The sequence below is a fragment of the Hypanus sabinus genome, chromosome X1, assembly GCF_030144855.1.
Source record: "Hypanus sabinus isolate sHypSab1 chromosome X1, sHypSab1.hap1, whole genome shotgun sequence".
In the NCBI taxonomy this organism is placed as follows: Eukaryota; Metazoa; Chordata; class Chondrichthyes; order Myliobatiformes; family Dasyatidae; genus Hypanus; species Hypanus sabinus.
Window position 1 is genome coordinate 24,771,851 of NC_082738.1, and position 21,754 is coordinate 24,793,604.

General features: G+C 44.7%; 1 protein-coding gene across 10 annotated transcripts in view; it reads left to right on the plus strand.

The window, feature by feature from the left end:
* LOC132384709 (diacylglycerol kinase beta-like) overlaps positions 1 to 21,754 on the plus strand; it is a 207,430-nt gene that overhangs the window by 173,621 nt on the left and 12,055 nt on the right. For all 10 annotated transcript variants that reach the window (XM_059956084.1, XM_059956085.1, XM_059956090.1 and 7 more), the window contains 6 exons: positions 4,461 to 4,553; positions 5,897 to 5,970; positions 9,390 to 9,464; positions 15,169 to 15,254; positions 18,145 to 18,234; positions 21,164 to 21,321. In XM_059956084.1, coding sequence (XP_059812067.1) covers positions 4,461 to 4,553; positions 5,897 to 5,970; positions 9,390 to 9,464; positions 15,169 to 15,254; positions 18,145 to 18,234; positions 21,164 to 21,321 — 576 coding nt within the window. The remainder of the gene's footprint in view (positions 1 to 4,460; positions 4,554 to 5,896; positions 5,971 to 9,389; positions 9,465 to 15,168; positions 15,255 to 18,144; positions 18,235 to 21,163; positions 21,322 to 21,754) is intronic.

Sequence of the window (21,754 nt, forward strand, 5' to 3'; positions counted from 1 at the left end):
GTCACGTGTACTGAGATGCAGATAAAAGCATACTGTTCATACAGGTTAAATCATTACGCAGTACATTGAGGTAGAACAAGATAAAACAGTAATAATGCAGAATAAAGTGTAAAAGTCACTGGAAATGTGCAGTGCAGGTAAACAATAAAGTGCAAAATCATAAAGCGGTAGATTGTGAGGTCAAGAGTCCATCTTATTGTACAAGAGGCCTGCTCGAGAAACCTCATTACCATGGTGTCAGAGAACTGGACAAAGGTCCAGGCACAAAGAACGTCCCACCTGGACTTCCTTGAGCACAGAATTCAGTGGCTCTGGGAAGATGGATAGAAGAAGTGAGGGGAAGGCAGCTCCTTGTGGTGTACACAAATATGGGGAATCCTGGACTTCTCAGCCTATCCTCATCCAGCCTCCTCCCATTTCTGTCTCAGGTAACACACCAGCTCCACCTTCTCCCCCACCCACCACCACCATAACACTCCTCATCAACAAGGCCTTCTTCAATCTGTCCTCCAAGATGGACTGGCCTTTGAACAGTGCCCGTTAACCTCAGCCTTGGCCATTCATGTCAGAGTGAGGTCATAGCCACAGTCTGGGATCCTATGGAAAGCAACTCATTGGACCTTCCGCAATTCTCTCTAGTATAGTCTGGTACAAGCTTACGTCTGATGCAGTACAATAACTCTCTCCAGGTACTCTGTGTTCTTCCGGTGCATGTACTATATAGAATAAGGTGGCACAGTTGGAGGTGGGCAGGTATGATGTGTAGGCGTCACTGAGTTGTGGCTGAAAGAAGATCATAGTTGGGAGCTTAACATCCAAGGATACACCTTGTATCGAAAGGACAGGCAGGTAGGCAGAGGGGGTGGGTTAGCTCTTCTGTTAAAAAATAAAATCAAATCCTTACAAAGAGGTGACATAGTATCAGAAGATGTAGAATCCTTGTAGGCAGAGTTAAGAAACTGCAAGGGTAAAAACTCCCTGATGGAAGTTGTATACAGGCCTCTGAACAGTAGCCAGGATTTGGGCTACAAATTATAATAGGCCATAGAAAAGGCATATAAAAAGGGCAATGTTATGATAGTCATGGGGGATTTCACTATGTAGGTAGATTGGGAAAATCAGGGTGGTGCTGGATCCCAAGAGAGAGAATTTGTAGAATGTCTACAAGATGGCTTTTTAGCAGCTTGTGGGTGAGCTTATTAGGGAATAGGCAATTCTGGATTAGGTGTTGTGTAATGAACTAGATTTGATGAGGGAGCATAGGTAACATTGATTATAATATGATAGAATTCACCCTGCAGTTTGAAAAGGGGAAGCTGAAGTCAGATGTATCAGTATTACAGTGGCGTAAAGGGAATTAGAGAGGCATGAGAGAGGAACTGGGCAAACTTGGTTGGAAGGGGACACTAGCAGGCATGACAGCAGAACAGCAGTGGCTGGAATTTCTGGGGGCAATTTGGAAGGTGCAGGATAGATAGACTCCAAAGATGAAGTATTCTAAAGGGAGGATAAGGCAACCATGGTTGACAAGGTTGACTCAAAGATAGTATAAAAACAATTGAGAGGGCATATAATAGAGCAAAAAATAGTGGGAAATTAGAAGATTGGGAAGCTTTTTAAAGCCAACAGAAGGTAACTTTAAAAACCATCAAAAGAAAAAAGATTAAATATGAAGCTAAGTTAGCCAATAATATACATCAGGGAGGATACCACAAGTTTTCTTCAGATACTTCAGGAGTAAAAGAAAGGGAAGAATGGATATTGGACCACTGGAAAATGATGCTGGACAGGTAGCAACAGGGGACAAAGAAACCTAATAAGTATTTTGTGTGGGTCTTCACGGTAGAAGACATGAGCAGTACACCAGAAATTTGACAGTGTCACGGGGCAGAGTGAGTGTCATTGCTATTACTAAGGAGAAGATGCTTGGAAAGCTGAAAGAGCTGAAGGCAAATAAGTCCAGAAGAGATTGTGGGGGCATTAGTAATGATCTTTCAAGAATCACTAGATTCTAGAATGGTTCTAGAGGACTGGAAAATTGCAAATATCAGTCCACTCTTTAAGAAAGTAGGGAGGCAGAAAAAAGGAAATTATAGGCCAGTTACTCTGACCTCAGTGGTTGGGAAGATATTGAAGTCCATTATTAAAGATAAGCTTTCGGGGTACTGTACTTGGAAGCACATGATAAAATAGGCCAAAGTCAGAAAGGCTTCCTTAAGGGGCAATCTTGCCTGACAAATCTGTAAGAACTCTTTGAAGAAATAATGGGGAGAATACATAGAGAAGAGTCTTTGGATATTGTGTATTTGGATTTTTAGAAGGCATTTGACAAGGTGCTACACATGAGGCTGCTAAACAAGATAAGAGCCCATGGAATTACAGGAAAGATGGATAGAAGATTGGCTGATTGGCAGGAGGCAAATTTGGGGAATAAAGGAAGCCTTTTATAATTGGCTGCCAGTGACTAGTGGTGTTCTGCAGGAGTCAGTATTGGGACCATTTCTTTTCATGTTAAATGTCAATGATTTGGATGATGGAATTGATGGTTTTGTGGCCAAGTTTGTAGATGATATGAAGATAGGTGGAGGGGCAGGTAGTGTTGAGGAAGTAGGCAGTCCGTAGAGGGACATAGATAGGTTGGGAGAATGGGCAAAGAAGTAACCGATGGAATATAGTGTGAGGTAGTGTATGGCCTTGGTAGAAGGAATAAAGGAGTAGATATTTTCTAAATTCAAAAATCTGAGATGCAAAGGGACCTGTGCAAAATTCCCTAAAGGTTAACTTGCAGTCTGAGTCAGTGGTAAGGAAGGTAAGAGCAATATTAACATTCATTTTGAGAGGACTGGAATATAAGAGCAAGGATGCAATGCTATATTACCTTATAAGGCATTGGGCAAGACCACGCATAGAACAGTGTAAGCAGTTTTGGGCCCCTTATATAAAAAAAAAGATGTACTGACAGCGGAGAGAGTCCAGAGGAAGTTCGTGAGAATGATGGCGGGAATGAAAAATGTATGAGGAGCATTTGATGGCTCTGGGCCTGTACTTGCTGGGGTTTAGAAGAATGGGGGGGGGAGGGTGATCTCATTGAAACCTATCGAATATTGAAAGACCTAGAGAGAATGGATGTAGAGAGGATATTTCCTAAAGTGGGTGTGTCTAGGACTAAAGGGCACAGCCTCAGACTAGAGGAACATCCATTTAGATCGGAGATGAGGAAAAACTTCTTTAGCCAGAGGGTGGTGAGTCTATGGAATTCATTGCCACTGATGGCTGTGGAGAAAAAGTCAATGAGAATATTTAAAGTGGTACTTACTTGGTTAGTCAGGGCACATGGGTTATGGGGAGAAAATGGGAATGGGGTTGAGAGGGTTAATAAATCAACCATGATAGAATGGCGGAGCAGACTCAATGGGACAAGTGGCCTAATTCTGCTCCTATGTCTTATTGTCTATTTACAGCTTTTAGACTCCTCTTCACCCCCCCCCCCCCCCGACTCCCATTGCCTCACCATTGATGTCAGTGTTTTCGACTTAAGTTCCAGAAATCCCTTCTCTTTATTCCCCTCTCCTGTTTTAAGACTCTTTATAAAATCTACCTCATTGAGAAGGAGAATAAGGGGAGATTTGATAGAGCTATATAAAATTATAAGGGGTATTGATAGGGCAAACGCAAGCAGGCATTTTCCACTGAGGTTGGATGAGACTACAACCAGAGGACATGAGTTAAGGGTGAAAGGTGAACTGTTTAAGCGTAACACGAGGGGAAGCTTCTTCACTTAGAAGGTGGTGAGAGAGTGTGGAACAAGCTGCCAGCGGTTGGATGCAGGTTCTATTTCAACCCTTAGGAGAAGTTTGGATGAGTACACGGATGGGAAGGGTATGAAGGGCTAGGGTCCAGGTGCATGTCAATAGGACTATTCAGAATAATAGTTCAGCATGGACTAGATGGCTGAAGTGCTCTTAGGACTATAACTCCATGTGCTCTGTCAAATGTTTAAAAATTTGGTTATGATCTGTGTCTTTTCGTTCCTGGTTTCCTACTCTGAGAGTTCTTACCAGGTCACCACAGGCAAGATGACCCAAAGGCCCCATTTCTGTAGCTCCCCATGACTCTATTGGTTGTTTAGCCAGGACATTCATGTCACTGTTGCTAGACACCAGGGAACCTTGTGAACGGAGCCAATGTAGCAGTCGACGCCGAAATGCATGTGGTAGGAATGGCCAGCCAGCTTTCTTTGGGATCGTTGGCAGACTCCATCACCAGTGAACGTAAAATCCAGAGAGGGCCCAGTGGAGAACAGGCAGCATTCTCATATAGAGAGAGTAGACTATTCCACTGAATTTGGGTGTTGTTTAAAGAACCACAAGGGCATATTTTGGTCTAGGAAAATAAGCTTCTTGGACATAATGAACTTTTGTCTTACATCAGATTTCTTTTTTTCTTTTTTTAATATAAAGGACAGGCAGAACAGCCTGAAGAAGAAAGAAGAGGACAGCTTATCGATGGACGGAGAGCATCCCATCACTACAGTGGACGGAAAAGTTCTCCAGGTACTGTAGCTATTCAGAGAGGGAAGGTGGCGTCACGCCAGAGGACTGCACCAGGACCTTCCCGTGGTATTCCAGTCACTCAGCAAGGTTCTATGTTTCCCCCATATGTTTCTCCTTTTGACATGCAAGGAGGCCTTACAGCCCATTGAGGGTATTCCAGCTCACAGACGGTGGAAATTTCTTTTCTGGTTATGTCTTTATCAAGTACCATTTGCTATGTTCAAAGTCAAAGTTGAGTCCGTGTTGAGGATATTGTCATGTGCAGAGGTGCAGTAAAGAACTTGCAGCATTTTCACAGGTACACAATATCAGAAAAGCAGCACTCACAAGAAAAATAAAGTAAGCATACATGATACACTAATTTTACAAGGAATAATACTATTAGAAAAAAGCAAAGTGAATGTTAATGTAACTAAATTGTGGAGCTCAATATACGATATATATATAGATTTCAGGGTGCTATGTACATTACTTTGCACAAGTCTTAGGTACACATATATATCTAGAGTGCCTAAGACTTTTGCACAGTACTATAGTAATTTTATGTGTTGCACTATACTGCTGCAAAAAAATCAAATTTCATTCAACCCACAATATTGTACTAACACATTACCTAAGATCAATGTAACCCTTCCCTTCTACAGAGCCCTCTATTTTTCTTACGTAAATTTATGTGCCTATTTGTTCTTTAAGGTTGTTATATCCAGGGGAGGGTAGTGGGGATAAGCTCTCACTGCCTATTAAATGCTCCCAATGGCGTGAGTCTCAAATAGCCTCTGGCAACCAACTCCAGCTCCTGGCCTTCACGTGTGGTTTAGCTACTAAGCCCAGCAGAACCGTTTCTATTGACAGGAGAAGGGGCAAAGGCAGGTTATGGCACCTTAAAACCAGGCAGATGGGGCTGGTAGGGCTCATCGGTTGGCAAAACTGTGATCTCAAACTTCCGCTACCTCGTGGCTATACCCACTCATGGGAAAAATCTGGAGCTGGAGTCCTTAAGACAGTCCTATGCTGAGTTCAATGCTGACTGGCAACCCCTGTGATGCCAGTGGTGCCAAACTGTATCGGGCTCTGCCGTTCCTTTGGATTCATCAGCTGCGTGGAGAGGGGGAGCCTGCTTCATGGGCAACAGCTTGCTCTTCACATTGTACTGTCCAGGCTTGTGCATCACATAGACAGTGATTGATAGATTTCTAGTAGAGAAGTTGAGAGATGTGATATTGTTATTGATAACGGGACCTGCACCCAAAGCCTTTGTGTGATAAGCAAATGCTTGGGGAGGCTGTAAGTGAAAGTATCGTGCTCTTGAAACTGACCGTTGCGTTTCTTCTGCTCACCAACAGATTATTCCTGTGCCAAATACCCATCCTTTGCTGGTGTTCGTCAACCCAAAAAGTGGAGGGAAACAAGGTGAAAGGTAAGGGAACTGGCCCACGTTATTACCTTGGACTCCTGGCATGTAAACTGGGGAGATGGCTGCTTGAATCTGCATGTTATTTTGTTTTGTCCTCATTTTGGTGGCCCTCTCATCCTCACGACCTGACCATCACCTTCCTCTGGTTTTGCTCCTGCTTCCCTTTCTTCCATGGTCCACAGCCCTCTCCTATTAGATTCCTTCTTCTTCAGCCCCTTACCTCTTCCACTTATCCCCTCCCAGCTCCTCACTTCATCCCCACTCCCCCACACCTGGCCTCACCTATCACCTGCCATCTTGCACTCCTTCCCCTTCACCCACCTGCCTATTCTGGATTCTTTCCCCTTCCTTTCCAGTCCCATAGAAGGGTCTCGGCCCAAAACATGGACTGTTCATTTCCCTCCATAGATGCTGCCTGGCCTGCTGAGTTCCTCCAGCATTTTGTGTGTGTTGCTCAAGAGATAGGACATTCGGGGATCAAATAAAGTGTGACAAGTCTTGGCTGCTCTGTACTCTACAGGGCTGAGGAAGCTCAGTCACTGATTCAAACCTGTGATTGATAGATTTCTAGTAGAGAAATTGAGGGATATGATATTAGACAGGAACATGTTGAGTTAGAAGTAATGATCTTGAAACATCGGAAGCATATTGAAAGAGCCAAATGGCCTGTTCCTCTTCCTATTTCTTGTTATGATGCAAGTGTCTGTTTTATTTCTGACCTTATGTGCTTCCTGCTCATCAATTGCCTGCCCTCTTTTTCATAATCATAAGATATAGGCCATTTGGCCCATCGAGTCTGCTCTGCCATTTCACCATGGCTGATCCAATTTTCCATTCAGCCCCAATCTCCTGCCTTCTCCGCATAATCCTTCATGCCCTGACCAATCAAGGGTCTATCAACCTCGGTCTAAATTATACATAAAGACTTGGCCTCCACAGCTGCCTGTGGCAATGAATTCCACAGATTCACTGCTCTCTGGCTAAAGAAACTCCTCCTCACCTCCATTCTAAAAGGATGTACCTCTATTCCTATCACAAACAAGAGAAAATCTGCAGATGCCGGAAATCCAAGCAATGCACACAAAATGCTAGAGGAGCTCAGCAGACCAGGCAGCATCAACAGAAAAAAGTACAGTCGATGTTTTGGGCCAAGACCATTCAGCATCATCTGTACTCTTTTCCATAGATGCTGCTTAGCCTGCAGAATTCTTCCAGCATTTTGTGTGTGTTGCCCTCTATTCTGAGGCTGTGTCTTCTGAACTTAGACGCTCCCATCTTAGGAAACATCCTCTCCAAATCCACTCTATCAAAGCCTTTCACCATTTAATAGGTTATAATGAGGTCACCCTCATTCTTCAGAATTCTAGTGAATACAGACTCAGAGCCATTAAACACTCCTCATATGGCAAACCATTCTATCCTGGAATCATTTTTGTGAACCTCCATTGAACCTTCTTCAGTTTCAGCACATTCGTTCTAAGATAAGGAGCCCAAAACTGCTCACAGTACTCCAACTGAGGCCTTAAACTTGCAAGTTAACTTTTATGGAGTCCTGCACCAGGACTCCCAAGTCCCTTTGCACCGCAGTTTTTTGTATTTTCTCACCATTTAGAAAATAGTTAACCCTTTCATTTCTTCTACCAACGTGCAGACCATACACTTCCCAACACTATATGCCATCTGCCATTTCTTTGCCATTCTCTTAATCTGCCAAATCCTTCTGTAGCCTCTCTACTTCCTCACAACTACCTGCCCCTCCTCCTACCATATATTGTCTGCAAGCGTTACAACTAAGCCATCAAACCCATCATTCCCAATGTCCGTTAACATATAACGTAAAAAGAATCAGTCCTCATTGGTATTTTGAATGTTTTTCTGCATAGCTATTGTAGTCTGTATCCCTTCCTCTGGGCTCTTATGGAACTGGGTTAATAACTACCATATTGTGCTCTGACCTTATAATCACCACATTAATTTGAAGATCTATATTTTATATTAGCAAATGATCATTAACACAACAAAGAAGCAGCTGGAAGAAACTCAGCAAGTCAATCAGTGTCTGTGAGGGAAAAGAATTGCTAATGCTAATTCCTTTTCTCAACACAGATGCTGCTCAACCCACTGAATTCCTCCAGCGGGTTGTGTGTTGCTTCAGGTTCCAGCATCTACTCTCTCTTGTGTTTCCGATCAGTGACACAAGTGTGATCTGTGCACACCATCTCTTCCTGTTGCTATCATTTAACTGGAAAATTAGAGTCAACATGAGTGTGGTGGGCCGAAGAGCCTGCTACTGTGTTGCGTGACTGTATTTGTTGTGCATGTCTTTGGGGTGAGCTTGGTTCCGGAACTGTACGTGCTGAAGGTCTGAGCCGTCCTGGAGAAGAAGCACAGCATCGCGGCATGAAAGATTGAAAAACGTGTCAGGGCACTGACGTGCTTTGTTTGACGCTGGCCCTCATTGAGATCGTCTCTGTGACCGGGTTGCCATCATGAAGCATGACCCCTCGACGTGTTTCTTCTACACAATGCACTGAGGTGCTGAGTATTCACTAAGTGGTGAGAGATTGGGAAACGTTAATGCACAAAGTGATTTGGATGTTCTTGGACAGCTGTCTCTGAATGCCAACACTGAGGTGAAGCAGGCACTTAGGAAAGCAGATGGTGTGGTGGCCTTTATTGGCAGAGGACGTGGATTAAAATATCTTGCCACAATTTTCGGGCCATGGTGAAGTAACAGCTAGAATACTGTGTATATTATTTTTACCTAAAAGATGGTACATATGGTACAATGAACATGAAACATAAGAGTTGTTTAGATACTCCTAAAGTCATCTTTAGTTCAGAATCCACTTTCATCTGATTGTACTTCAAAGGGGTGCATTTGGATATTTTTGCATCTTTAAACAGTTGTATCTAACTAGTTGAGAATACCATTCAGTGGAATTATAATTCTTTGATTAGTGTGTATTTTCTAAGCCAGGTATTCTGTAGAAATTACATATTCAATGACAAAGAAAGGCAACAAAATAGGAATAGACCAAGGGATATATACTTTGATAATACATTTTTCAAAGTTCGAAGTAAATTTATCCTGTGAGAATTGTGGGCTTGTGTGGGTTAACTATCACTAACCTTTCCCTTGAGTAGAGTTAAGAATTTCAGGAAAGTCAAGATTAGCTTTATTTTTCAAATATACATTGAAACACACAGTGAAGTACATTGTTTACGTCAACAACCAACACAGTCCGAGGATTGTATATAGTGACATATATGTACTTTGATGATAAGTTTACTTTGAACTTTTGAAGACTCCCAGGCGAGGCTCTTTCAATCTATGGTGATCAGCTGAGTTGAAAGTGTTATTGAAGCCTGTCGCAGAGGTAATTAGAGGCTGCTAATGATCTGTCACTGTGTATTTGCAGGGTCTTAAGAAAGTTCCAGTACCTTTTAAACCCAAGACAAGTCTTCAATTTAGCCAAGGATGGACCAAAACCAGGGTAAGGCTGAGTGGATTTTGAAAGAACTGGACAGATTTAATTACAATCACTGCATGGCAAGGCCTCTCAATACCAGTGAGTCACATAGTAGTTGGTGAATATTTTCCTGTCTCTTATAATCTGCAATGAGCATAATGCTTATGACTGATATTTTCAGCAGACGTCTTGTTTTATTTTGCCATGCATGGAGATTATTTCTTTCTAATTTGAAGGGTCATTTTACTTTGCTGTGTGGCTTTGATTGAAATTAGACTTGTCACAAAGAGTGGAGCCTCAAGGGATAATAAGGGGACATTGCAATAAGGCAGTGCTGAGTACAGGCTCAAAGGAAGAGGAGATGGGTAATTATCTGTCTGTGGAAATTTCTGTGGGGATTTCCTGTGATCATCTGCCCTAAATTTAGATGCCATTTCTCAGTGGGTTGGTTTAGCCAACCTCCTGCAGGAGAACCTCAAATGGAGCTAAACACACACCAAGACCTTTTCAGACATTAATGAATCAAGGGGTTGCTGCCTTGAATAAGGAGACAGTGGCGTTTGAACAATGGGAGACATAAGGATGGATGCCAGTGGCATTTTGCTTAACTGCATTTGGGAATCTGTGATGTTTAGTTGCATATTCCTTCAGAAAATTAAATGGGAGACGCTTGATCAATGAATTGAAGGATTATTTCATTACCAGTGACCTGTACCTTCAGAATTTTCTTTTAAAGATGCTGACTCCAAATGATGAGAACGTCTCCCCTCCTCTCCAGTCCCCCCCCCCCAACCAGGCATCACTCATCCAATTCTTCAGGGGGATAATTGGTGTCTAAGAGAGGGTGCCAAGCCATGCCAGGCTGCTGCTGGGGCATTATGTTTGTCGCATCAGTGCTTGTTTTGTTGCTGATTACTGCCTGGTTGCCCTTACCGGTACAGACAGAGAAATGAGAGGCTTGTGCTGTTGGCTCACAGCCTGCTGGACTTCCCAACCTTCCAGCAAGATTGGAGCCAGCCTTAAACAGATGTGAACTTCAACATTCATATGGTGGGTGGACTATAGCAGATAAGTGCTCCATTATGTCTCAACGTGCAACGTGCAGCCAGTACTCTGTCCAGAGCTTAGGCCCAATTTAAATTCGGGAAGGCATTTGACAAGGTGTGTCATGGTAAGCTGATCCAGAAGGTGAAGATGCATGGGATCCATGGTAACTTGGTAGTTTGGATACAGAAATGGCATGCCCAGAGAAGACAGAGAGTAGTGGTTGAAGGCTATTACTTTGGCTGGAGGTCCATGTTCAGTAAAGATCAGTGCTGGGACCTCTGATGCTTGTAAAGTATATAAATGACTTGAATGAAAATGTAGATGGGTGGATTAGCAAGTTTACAGATGACACGAAGATTGGTGGAGTTGTGGACTCTGGTTGCATAACGTACTTTAAAACATAATGGGGCACTTGCTCTGCTATTGTTGAAGGTTGCCAATGGATAATGCAGGATATAGATCAGTTATAGATTTAGATGGAGAAATAGCAGATGGAGTTTAATCCAGACAAATGTAAAATGTTGCACATTGGAGGTCAAATGTAAGGGTGAAACTATACAGTTAATGGCAGAATCCTTAACAGCACTGATGTACAGAAGGATCTTAGGATCCAAGTCCATACCTTCCTGAAAGTGGCCACACAAGTAGATAGGATGGTAAAGAAGGCCCCTGAGCTGCTTACCTTCATCAGTTGGGGCATTCAGTATCAGAGTATGAAGCTGTATGAAATTTTGTCTAGGCCGCACTTGGAGTATTATGTGCCATTCTGATCGACCCATTATGGAAAAGATATGGAGGTTTTGGAGAGGGTGCAGAAGAGATTTAAGACGATAAGGCATAGGAGCAAAGTTAGGCTATTTGGCCCATCAAGCCTGCTCTGATTACCTGGATTGTAGCATATGAGCTATAAGGAGAGGTTGGACAAACTTGGGCTGTTTTTGTTCTGGGCCATCAGAGGCTGAAAGGAGAGCTAATAGAGACGCATAGATAAGGTAGACAAATGGCATCCTTTACCCAGGATAAGACTGTTGATTATTAGAGAGGATGAATTTAAAAAAAGAGGATGAGAGTTTAAAGAAGTAAGGGGCAAGTTTTATTTCACACAGAGTGGTGGGTGTGGAGTGTGCTGCCAGCGGTGGTGATGTAAGCAGATCCGATGCTGGTGTTGAGAGTTTTTTAGGGATATGGATCATGAACAGGCAGAAGGGATTTAATTCAGCTTGAGCCAAAAGGCCTGATCCTGGGCTGTGCAGTCTATGTTCTGTGAGCTTCAGTGCTTAATGGTGTCATCACAAGGTGGCAAAATTTGATTGACCTGATAGCATCAAACTGATTAATAGTGACTTACAGCAGGAAACCACTTACAATTGCCACTTGTACCATGCAATGCATCACGATTCAGCGCAATAATTTCCAGAGCCTGTGAACACACTGCAGTCCCAATTAGATCACAGCGCTAATGCATGTGGGAAGGGTTATTAGAGCTCTTGCCTCTCGTGATTTATCACCTTCATCAAATTCTTGTTTCTTTTTCTGAGTCATAGTTCCTCATGGCATCAGTCCTTGGCAAACGCGGCTTTATTTTTTTCTAATCATCCCTGTTGGCAAGACCAGCATTTATTGCCCACCCCCAATTACCCTTGGGAAGACGGGGTGAGCTGCCCTCTCAAATCCCCTGCAGTCCTTCTGGTGAGGGTGCTCCCACAGAGCTGTTGTGGAAGGAGTTCCAGGACTTCGACCTGATGACAGTGAAGGAAGGGTGATATAATTCGGGATGGTATGTGACATGGCAGGGAGCCTGCTGCTGGTGGTGGTGTTCCCCTACTGCCTTGGTGGCAGAAGTCACAAGCTTGGGAGGTGCTGTCGGAGTAACCTGGGTGAGTAACTGCAGTGTGTTCTCTAGACAATGCACACTGCAATCGCTGTGTGCGGGTGGTGGAAAGGGGGAATGTTCAAGGTGGTGGATGGGGTGCTTGAACTCGCACTGTGCAATGCGCAATTTTGCTCTGTGGGCACCGGCAGCCTGTCTGTGGCAGCACCATTACTGCAGTGATTTTCGCTGTCCTGTTAGCAAGGCACTTTAACAAGCTGAAAGCAGCGACTCTTCACACACTGCCAGGTGGCGCAATGCTTGCGGCTTCTGTGCTAAACGGTTCTGGCAAAAGGAGCCTTACAGCCTGCATGAAAGGCCTCTGTTTCCCTTGTGACAATGAAGTCAACTGCTCCTGAAACACACCACTGGTCTCCTGAAGCTGGTGAGTTACGCCTTTACACAATGTTTTCTTTCACACACACTCTCTTAAATTGGAGGGCGATGGATACGTGGGAGCATGTCTGATGTATGATGAACCTGTTGAGGAAAAGAATGAAGTGAGCATGGACTGCCCTCTCAGAGTGTAATACCTGTACATGATGTCAAAGTATAGCAGCAATCCTGTGTCTTTTTACGAGTCTTGTTCAGTCATTTGGAGAATATTATAAGAACTTCCAAATGGAAGAGTACAGGTTAGACATTTGTGTTGTTACATTACACACTACTTACAGGGCCTGTGACTCAGTATGTGAGGAGTGGAGTTCAGCCTCTAAGCTCCTTGATCCTGCTCTGTCATTTAAGTAAGCTCATGGCTAATCTGACTGTGATCTCCTGCCTAGCCAAAGCAACCTTTTATCCTTAAATATGAATCCTTTAACCCATGAGGCCATTTTGACATCCTGCCTATGCTGCCCTGTGAAGGAGCAGCTTCTTCACTCTCACTCCCATGGTCCATTGAATCTGCCCCCACCTCACATACAGAGGATTGCAGGCCACAACGGTCCCCTCTGCTCCACTCTGTAGCCCACTACTGGGAAGGAAGTGGGGTTATCAGCAGCTTCCCACTGTCCTGTTCCTTGGTCCCATGCAACATGAATGGCAGGGGGCAAACACGAGGAAATCTGCAGATGCTGGAAATTCAAGCAACACACACAAAATGCTGGTGGAACGCAGCAGGCCAGACAGCATCTATAGGGAGAAGCACTGTCGACATTTCGGGCCGAGACCCTTCGTCCTGACATTGCTTCTCCCTATAGATACTGCCTGGCCTGCTGCGTTCCAGCAGCATTTTGTGTGAATGGAAGGGGGATTCAGGCGTTTGGAGCAAGGAAGGACAGAGGCATGTCAGAATTGCATCCCGGCAGAGACCCCCTTCCAAAAAAAAAGGCTCTGCAGCATTTCTTAAACCACTTCTCTTTATAAAGAGATCCAATGAGTGTCAGTTCCTTAACCTTTAAACCATGACCACTGATTGGCTGTTCCATCTCCTTTTCCACAATCAGAGACCTGTACTGCAGTAAAGAAGGTCAACGCACAAATTGCTGGAGGAACTCAGCAGGTCAGGCAGCATCTATGGAGGGAATAAACAGTCAATGTTTCGGCCGAGAACCTTGATCGGGTCTTCCTCCATAGATGCTGCCTAACCTGCCAAATTCCTCCAGCATTTTGTGTGTTGCTCTGGATTTCCAGCATCTGCAGAATCTCTTGTGTTTATAGTGAGGAAGGTCAAATGGATTTATGGACCTCAGAACATTTGAGTATCAATTTATGATTTCACAGTCATCCCAATAAAAAACCTCTCCAAGCAACAGAAGGCTCACAGTGATTAATACTGCCGGTGTTAATAAACCTGATTCTGATTTTGATAAACTCACTGTTATTGAGAGAGGTCTACCCAGCAGCCAGTTTGGTAGATCCAAGCAGCCCAGTTATTCACAGTCCAACTTTGGCCTGTTCCAAGGGCAGTGTAACACTCCTCTTTTAAACTGCTTTCCCATGGGAAACAGCTTTGCAGATAATTGACTGGTACCCTTGACATTAGTGACATCTCACCCTTGGCACATCTGGCAGTCGCCAGATTCTTTCTCCCTCAGGGACGAGGTAGGATCTGCTCCCTTCGCTTGTTCTTTTTGTCTCTGCTTCCCCAGTCTCTCCAGGTTCCCTTTCACTCAAGGACAGCAACCAGTCTGCTGGAGGAACCTAGCAGGCCGAGCAAGTGCTGATTCCCTCCAGCGGATTATAAACACAGGAGATCCTGCAGGTGCTGGAAATCCAGAGCAACAGGCACAAAACACTGGAGGAACTCAGCAGGTCAGGCAGCATCCATGGAGTGAAATAAACAGCCAGCGTATGAGGCTGAAACTCTTCATCGATTCCTCTCCATAGATGCTGCCTGACCTATTGAGTTCTTCCAACGTTTTGTGTGAGTTCCTCCAACAGATTGGTTGTTGCTCCAGATTCCAGCATCTGCAGTCTCTAGTCACTCTGATTTAGTTTAACGTTCTCCCACTGCGGATAGCCTCTATCCACCATATTGTGTGGAGAACTATTTGGATGTCCCAACTGCAACCACTCACACAATTGCCATTATTAACACGAGATGTCAAAGGGCAAGATACTTTCACTGTGTGAAACTCAAACTAGTGAAAATGGGAGAATTTGCCCTGCCCCACCTGAACCAGAGAATGGGCCTGAGCTAGACTTTGCGGGAAACTGCAGGCAGTCCAGTCACCCTTTCTGTTTGAGATCCGCAGAAGATCCCAAATGAACCAGTACCAGCACTCTTACCACCCCGCCCCCCCCCAAGTCATTCCGCCTGTTGCTCGGTTTCGAGTCTTGGTAATGCTGCCCTGATTCCCTCTCTTGCAGGCTGAAATTCTTTCATGACGTTCCGAATATCCGTGTCTTGGTGTGCGGAGGCGATGGCACTGTGGGATGGATTCTAGACTCCATTGGTATTGTATGCTTTAATGACCTTTCAACAAAAAAAGATGGTTTAAAACCGGGGGATGTCAGGTGTAGAAGGAGTGCTTTTGATTTCAGGGAGGCAGACAATATTGGAATAAATCTCCCAGGGCAGGGACAACATGGGTTAGACATATTGAAGTTCCCTCTACGCCATCCCATCGCACACTGCCAGGTTCAGACACAAAGTGAAAGTCCCCCTGTACCATTCCAGCGCACACACCCAGGGTCAGACGCCGTGAAGCTTCCTTTACACTATTCCATCGTACACTTCTGGGGTTAGACACACACACTCCCAGGACGAGGACAGCACATGTTAAACACAGAGTGAAACTCCTTCTACATTCATCTCCTATGATCCACCTCAGTTCTGCTGTTGTTTGCTGCATTAGTGTATGACTTTTTTCCACATCAACCCCCTTTGTGGCTTTGAGTCAGACTGAGAACTGGTATTGAGTTAGAGGAAACTTTGTGTTGTCAGCTATTGGAACTGATTGGAACTGCTCATTTTGCATGGGAAGCACATGCCCACGTGAAACTCCTGCTCATGAGCCTTGTTTGTCTAGAGTCAAGGGTTGGTCAAATGGCTCTGATTTAAGACCTTAACGTGAGCCTATGGACCTCCCTCCCTTCTATCCAGCAGTCAAGTATTGCTCATTCTGTACCTGATGTGCTTTGAGGTTCTGACAATTGGCCTCTGAGCATTGGAAAGAGCGCCGCTAATCAGGCTTTGGTGTTGCGCAGTGAATTTGCGCGGTGAATCCGCACTGGACGACAGGCGCTTGCGGCTCGCACCCAGGATGTGGTCTGACGGTTTCCTCTGCTGCTTCCGAACTCCCTCCCCATCAACCCGAGGCAAAGGGGGGGGGGGGGCTTTGCTGCAGCGCATTGCGCTAATTGTCCGTGCTCAAAAAGGTGGGGTGGAGCCAGGAGCAGCTGTCTGGAGGGGCAGAAAGAGGGAGGGAGGAGAGGAGAGAACAATGGAGGGAGTTCATAGATATGACAAACGCAAGAACAATGAGGAGGAGGTAACTATCAGAGACAAACAACTGATAGGTATCCTGCCCAATTCAGGGGGAGTGCATCTGGAATGCTCTCTCTCTGCCTCTGTGTGTGTGTGTGTGTGTGTGTGTGTGTGTGTGTGTGTAATGTGGACTTCCACTGAAACTGTCAGTAAGAAGCAGATTCACCACCATTTGAACAGTGCTTGTCCCTACCAGCAAGAAATGCTACCATGGCCAGCCAGCTAGTCTTCTGTTGCCCCTTCCCCTGCCTCCAATAGAGAGCTGATGCCCTCTCGAAGATGTATCACCACAGACCACAATGAACACTGCAATGTCCAACACAATGTATGACAGCAGCAAAGTCAGTGGACACCTGGGCAGGGGGGGCTACAGCAATGCAGGTGCCTGTCATTTACAGCCATGAGCAAGATGTGACACTTCTGCACATTGATGCATCTTCCCTATGCCATTGCCTTGTGCTGATGAATTCCCCGCTGACCTTCCATGCACCATCTACCCCGCCTATCGCATCCTTTTTTTACCTGAGCATTCGGCCCCTGCGGCCTGTTCTAGCATCCCTCAGGCCATTGGCAATGACCAGTGGGGCCTCATGTAGGACTGAGGTGCTCCCATTGGCTCCCACCAGTGCAGTGGGACCTAGACTATATCTCACACCTTTGGATAGAAGCCTGCATGATGTGTTGTTGGCTGGGCTAGCAGCGCCAAGAACTGAAAGCTGATTGGCTGCACGATTGCGCAACAGCTCCCCCGGGCCTGATGTTGAGTGAAAAAGGTTGAAAAACAGTTGGCGTTCGCTGAACTCAAGCCTGCATCTATGTGCAAGGGGCAATCACCCTCTGATGGGAGTAATTTAAAAAATTGAACAGTATACCACAGTACAGCCCTTCGGCCCATGACGTTATGCCGGCCTGTTAACCTACTCCATGATCATTCTAATCCTTCTGTCCTCTACATTCCATTTTTCTTATATCCATGTACCTACCTAAGAGTCTGTTAAATGTCCCTATTGTATCAGCCTCCATCACCAGCTCCAGTAGTGTATTCCAAGCACTTACCAATCTCTGTGTGAAAACAAACTACCCATAAGACCATAAAACATCGTAGCAAAATTTGAGCTTTTGGTCCAATGAGTCTCCTTCACCATTCCTTCATGGCTGATTTACTTTCCGTGTCAACCCCATTCTCCTGCCTTCACCCTGTAACCTTTGATGCTCTTACTAATCAAGAACCTATCAACCTCCGCTTTAAATATACCCAAAGACATCCTCCACGGCCATAGTGGCAATAAATTCCATAGATTCACCGCCCTCTGGCTAAAGAAATTCTTCATGTCTGTTCTAAAGGGACGTCCTTCAATTCTGAGGTTGTTCTCTCTGGTCCTGGACTCCGCCACTATAGGAAATACCTTCTCCACATTCACTCTATATAGGCTTTTCAATATCTGATAGGTTTCAGAGAGACTCCCCCCTCAATCTTCTAAATTCCAGCAAGTACAGGCCCATAGCCATCAAATGCTCCTCATATGTTAGCCGTTTCATTCCTGGGGACCCTCTCCAATGCTGTCACATCCTTCCTTAGACAAGGGGTCCAAAACTGCTCACAATACTCCAAGTGCAGTCTAACCAATGCCTTTTCTCAGAAGACATGTTGACATGGGTTCTTGGCAATGATTCTTAGACAGATCCCAACCCCAATCCTGCTACTTTTGATGGTATCTCTTCATTGATCCTGAGGTGTTAGGATTACTTATAGTCTGTAGGTCTATTGTATCTCTATGTAGGTGTTGTAACGTACTTGTGCTACCACAGGCCTTTCATGCAGTTCGCATTACAGTCACCTTTCGCTTTTCTTTCAGACAAAATGCACTTTCCGGTGAAGCCCCCCGTCGCCATTCTGCCACTTGGCACAGGGAACGACTTGGCACGCTGCCTACGATGGGGAGGAGGTAAGAACCAGCTCCAGCCTTTGAGTGATAGAGCACAGAAGTTGGCCCTCTGAGTCCATGCTGACCAACAATCCCATGCATTCTCCCTGCTTTCCCATCAATTTCCCCTAGGGGCAAGTTACAATGTCTAATTACCCTACCAACATAGGACACAGAAGAAACCAGAGCACCCAGGCAAAACTCACACTTTTACAGGGAGAGCATGCAAACTCCACACAGACAGCACCAGAGGTAAAGATTGAACCCTGGTCTCTGGAGCTGGGAGACAGCAGCTTGACCCACTCTGTCACTATGCCACCCTTGTGCATTCTGCTGACAGGTAGAGGGCAGCACCCAGCGAGGTCTCAAGACACACTCAACTAACTTCTCCAAGCCACTGGCACACAGTCCTTAACATCTTGTAAAAGATTCTTAATAAATGGCTTCGCTTGTTCATATTTAACAGCCATATTTGTGCCATTGTTAAACTAGCAGCCAACTAAGTTTGAACTGGAAGACATGTTCATTGTTGTTGGGCAGGTTTTCACTTCAAACCAAGAACAATGATCAGCTGGAGAGATGGTGGCAAAGATAATGTGCCCATCTCATTAGTGACAGTGACTCACTGTCTGATTTTGCTGATGAAACTCAAGTTCCCAACAGCTGAACATCGCAAATGATCGTTCCAATCAGACCTCTAAAACTGTGACTTCCATATGCTATAGCTAACTTAGATTGCACTGAAGTAATCTCCAATCCAGAAACGCTCTTTCAGTTGCAGTGAGATTACCTTCAGTTAAGCAGGAACTGAGGTAAGATTTGAATGTTTGACAAGAACAGCAGACTCGAAGGGCCGAATGGTCTACTTCTGCACCTATTGTCTATTGTCTATTGTCAGTTGGTAATCAAAACCACCACAGAAAATGTTGGAAATGCTCAGCAGGTCAGACAACATCTGTGGAGAGAAAAACAACATGCTTCAAGTCAAAACACCTCATTTTCCTTCAGGGCACATTCCAGTCTGCAGGACTTTTACAACTTCAGCTATCCCACTGTTTCTATCTTTTTGCAAAATAATTAGGTGTTTTTATCTGCCATTCTTTTCTCCTTTTTTTACTATATTGTCTACTTGTCCTCACTGACTTCCCTTTGCTTCTCCTGTGGAGGTTGAATAACAGCCTTACAGAATCCCATCTCTAACCATCGAGCCCCACAATAAAGTTCCTTTGGCTTGTCCCTCTCCCATGGTCCTGTTCTAAACATTTTAACCTTCATCCTTTCCCCACTAAAGCCCACTGCCTCTCTTGCCTATGGCATCCAAAAGAAGCTCGTCAAAATATGAAAGCCTCCCTACTCTGTTCCTGGGAGCAATTATTTTACTGCATACAGAAGCAATATTTGTCTCACCCTGTGACACATCAAGTTGCCGCCTTGATTAGTAAATTTAGATTATATTTAGATTTATTTATCACATGTGTGAAACATACAGTGAACTGGGCCATTTGTGTTAACAACCAACATACCCAAGGATGTACTAGGGTCCACACACATTTCAACACCAACATAGCATGCCCAAAATGCTCAGCAGAACAACACAGAACATACCAAGCAACAAAGCAACATCAGCAAAACAGACTTCCTTCCTCCCTCGCTCCTGCCTACCCACCCATGCATACAAGCAGTTCTCCGATCCCAAGCCAGGCCATTTTCCTCAACATCCCGCAGACTCATGGATTCACATGCAATGGGCCCAGACCTCCCCAATGGACGTGCAAGAGATTCATAGTCTAAAGGTTCCGGCCATTGGGCCTCATCATCTGGATGTTCGATTGCCCTTCAGGCTACGATCTGTTTGCAGATAAAATGGATGGTGGTGCAGACAGTGAAGATGGTCATCAGAAATTACAGGGGGATCTTGATCAGTTGGGTAAGTGGGTTGAAGAAAGGAAAATGGAGAAGTGTAACACTTCACAAGCAAGAGAAAATCTGAGGATGCTAGAAATCTGAGCAACACACACAAAATGCTGGAGGAACTCAGCAGGCCAGGCAGCATCTGTGGAAAAGAGTACAGTCGATGTTTCAGACCAAAACCCTTCATCAGAACTTTTGCATGATGTTTTGCATTTTAGGACTTTCACAGTGAATGGCAGGGCCCTGGGAAGTGCTGTAGAACAGAGGGATCTGGATTACAAGTACCCTGACTATGGAGGCACGAGTAGACAAGGCAGTGAAGAAAGATTTTGACATGTCACTGAGTTGAGAAGTTGGGATGTTGCTGTTGTACAAAACGTTAATGTGGCCACATTTGGAATATTGTGTTCAGCTTTGGTCAACCTGCTATACAAAAGATGCCATTAAGCTGGGCAGAGTACAGAAAAGATTTAAGATGATATTTCTAGAAATTTAACAACTGAGTTATAGAGAAGGGTTGGACAGGGCTAGAACTTCATTCCTTGGAGTGTAGCGGAATGAGGGGTGATCTTATAAATTCATGAGGGGCATGGACAGGATGAACGTGCGCAGTCTTTTTCCCAGAGTTGGAGAATCAAGAGGGCGTATATTTATGGTGAAAGGGGAGAGAATTAATAGAAACATGAGGGGCAATTTTTTCACTCAGAGGGTGGTTCATATATTGAGCAAATTGCCAGAGAAAGTGGTTGAAGCAGGTACATTAACAACATTTAAAAAGCTCTTGAATTGGAAAGATTTGGAGGAAGATGATCCAAACCAGAGCAAATGGGACTAGCTTAGATGGGAATCATGGTCATCATGGATCAGTTGGGACAAAGGGCTTGTTTCCGTGCTGTGTGACTCTGTGTCTCCATAACTCTAACGTGTGCCACCTCTTGTATCATCATCCCATCTCACTGTCATTGAGAGGGGAGGGGAGCTTTAATCTGTTGCTGCTGAATCTCTAATGAGAAGGGCAACATTTGGCTGTGTTTCAAAGGATACGAGGGTGAGAAGTTAACCAAGGTGCTGAAAGACATTGAGGTGGGCACTTCAATGTTGCTGGATCGATGGAGCTTTGAGGTGACAGAATCTGGTCTGGAGAAAGGAGATCCTGTCCCTTACAACATTATTAACAACTACTTCTCCATTGGGGTGGTAAGTCCACAAAGATATATCAATATATATTTTGCATTCATCATTTTGTTGTATTTATTCATGGGGTGTGGGTGTGGGGAGCAAGGTCTTGCTTTTTTGGCCCTCCTCAGACAGAGGAGTCAACAAACTTCAGATGAATTTTAGAACCGTAACAGTACAAGAATGGGCCTTTGTGCTGAATTAATTAAACTGGTAATTAAATGCCTAACTAAAGTAATCCCTTCTACCTGCACATGGTCCATATACCTCTATTCCCTGCACATCCACGTGCCCATTCAAGAGCCTCTTAAATGTCTCTATCCTATTTGCCTCTACCACCACATTTGGCAGTCTGCTCCAGGTGCCTGCCACTCTTTGTGTAAATAAGTTGCCCTGCACATCTCCTCTGAACTAGTTCCTTCTCACCTTAAATTCATGCCCTCTAGTAATAGAC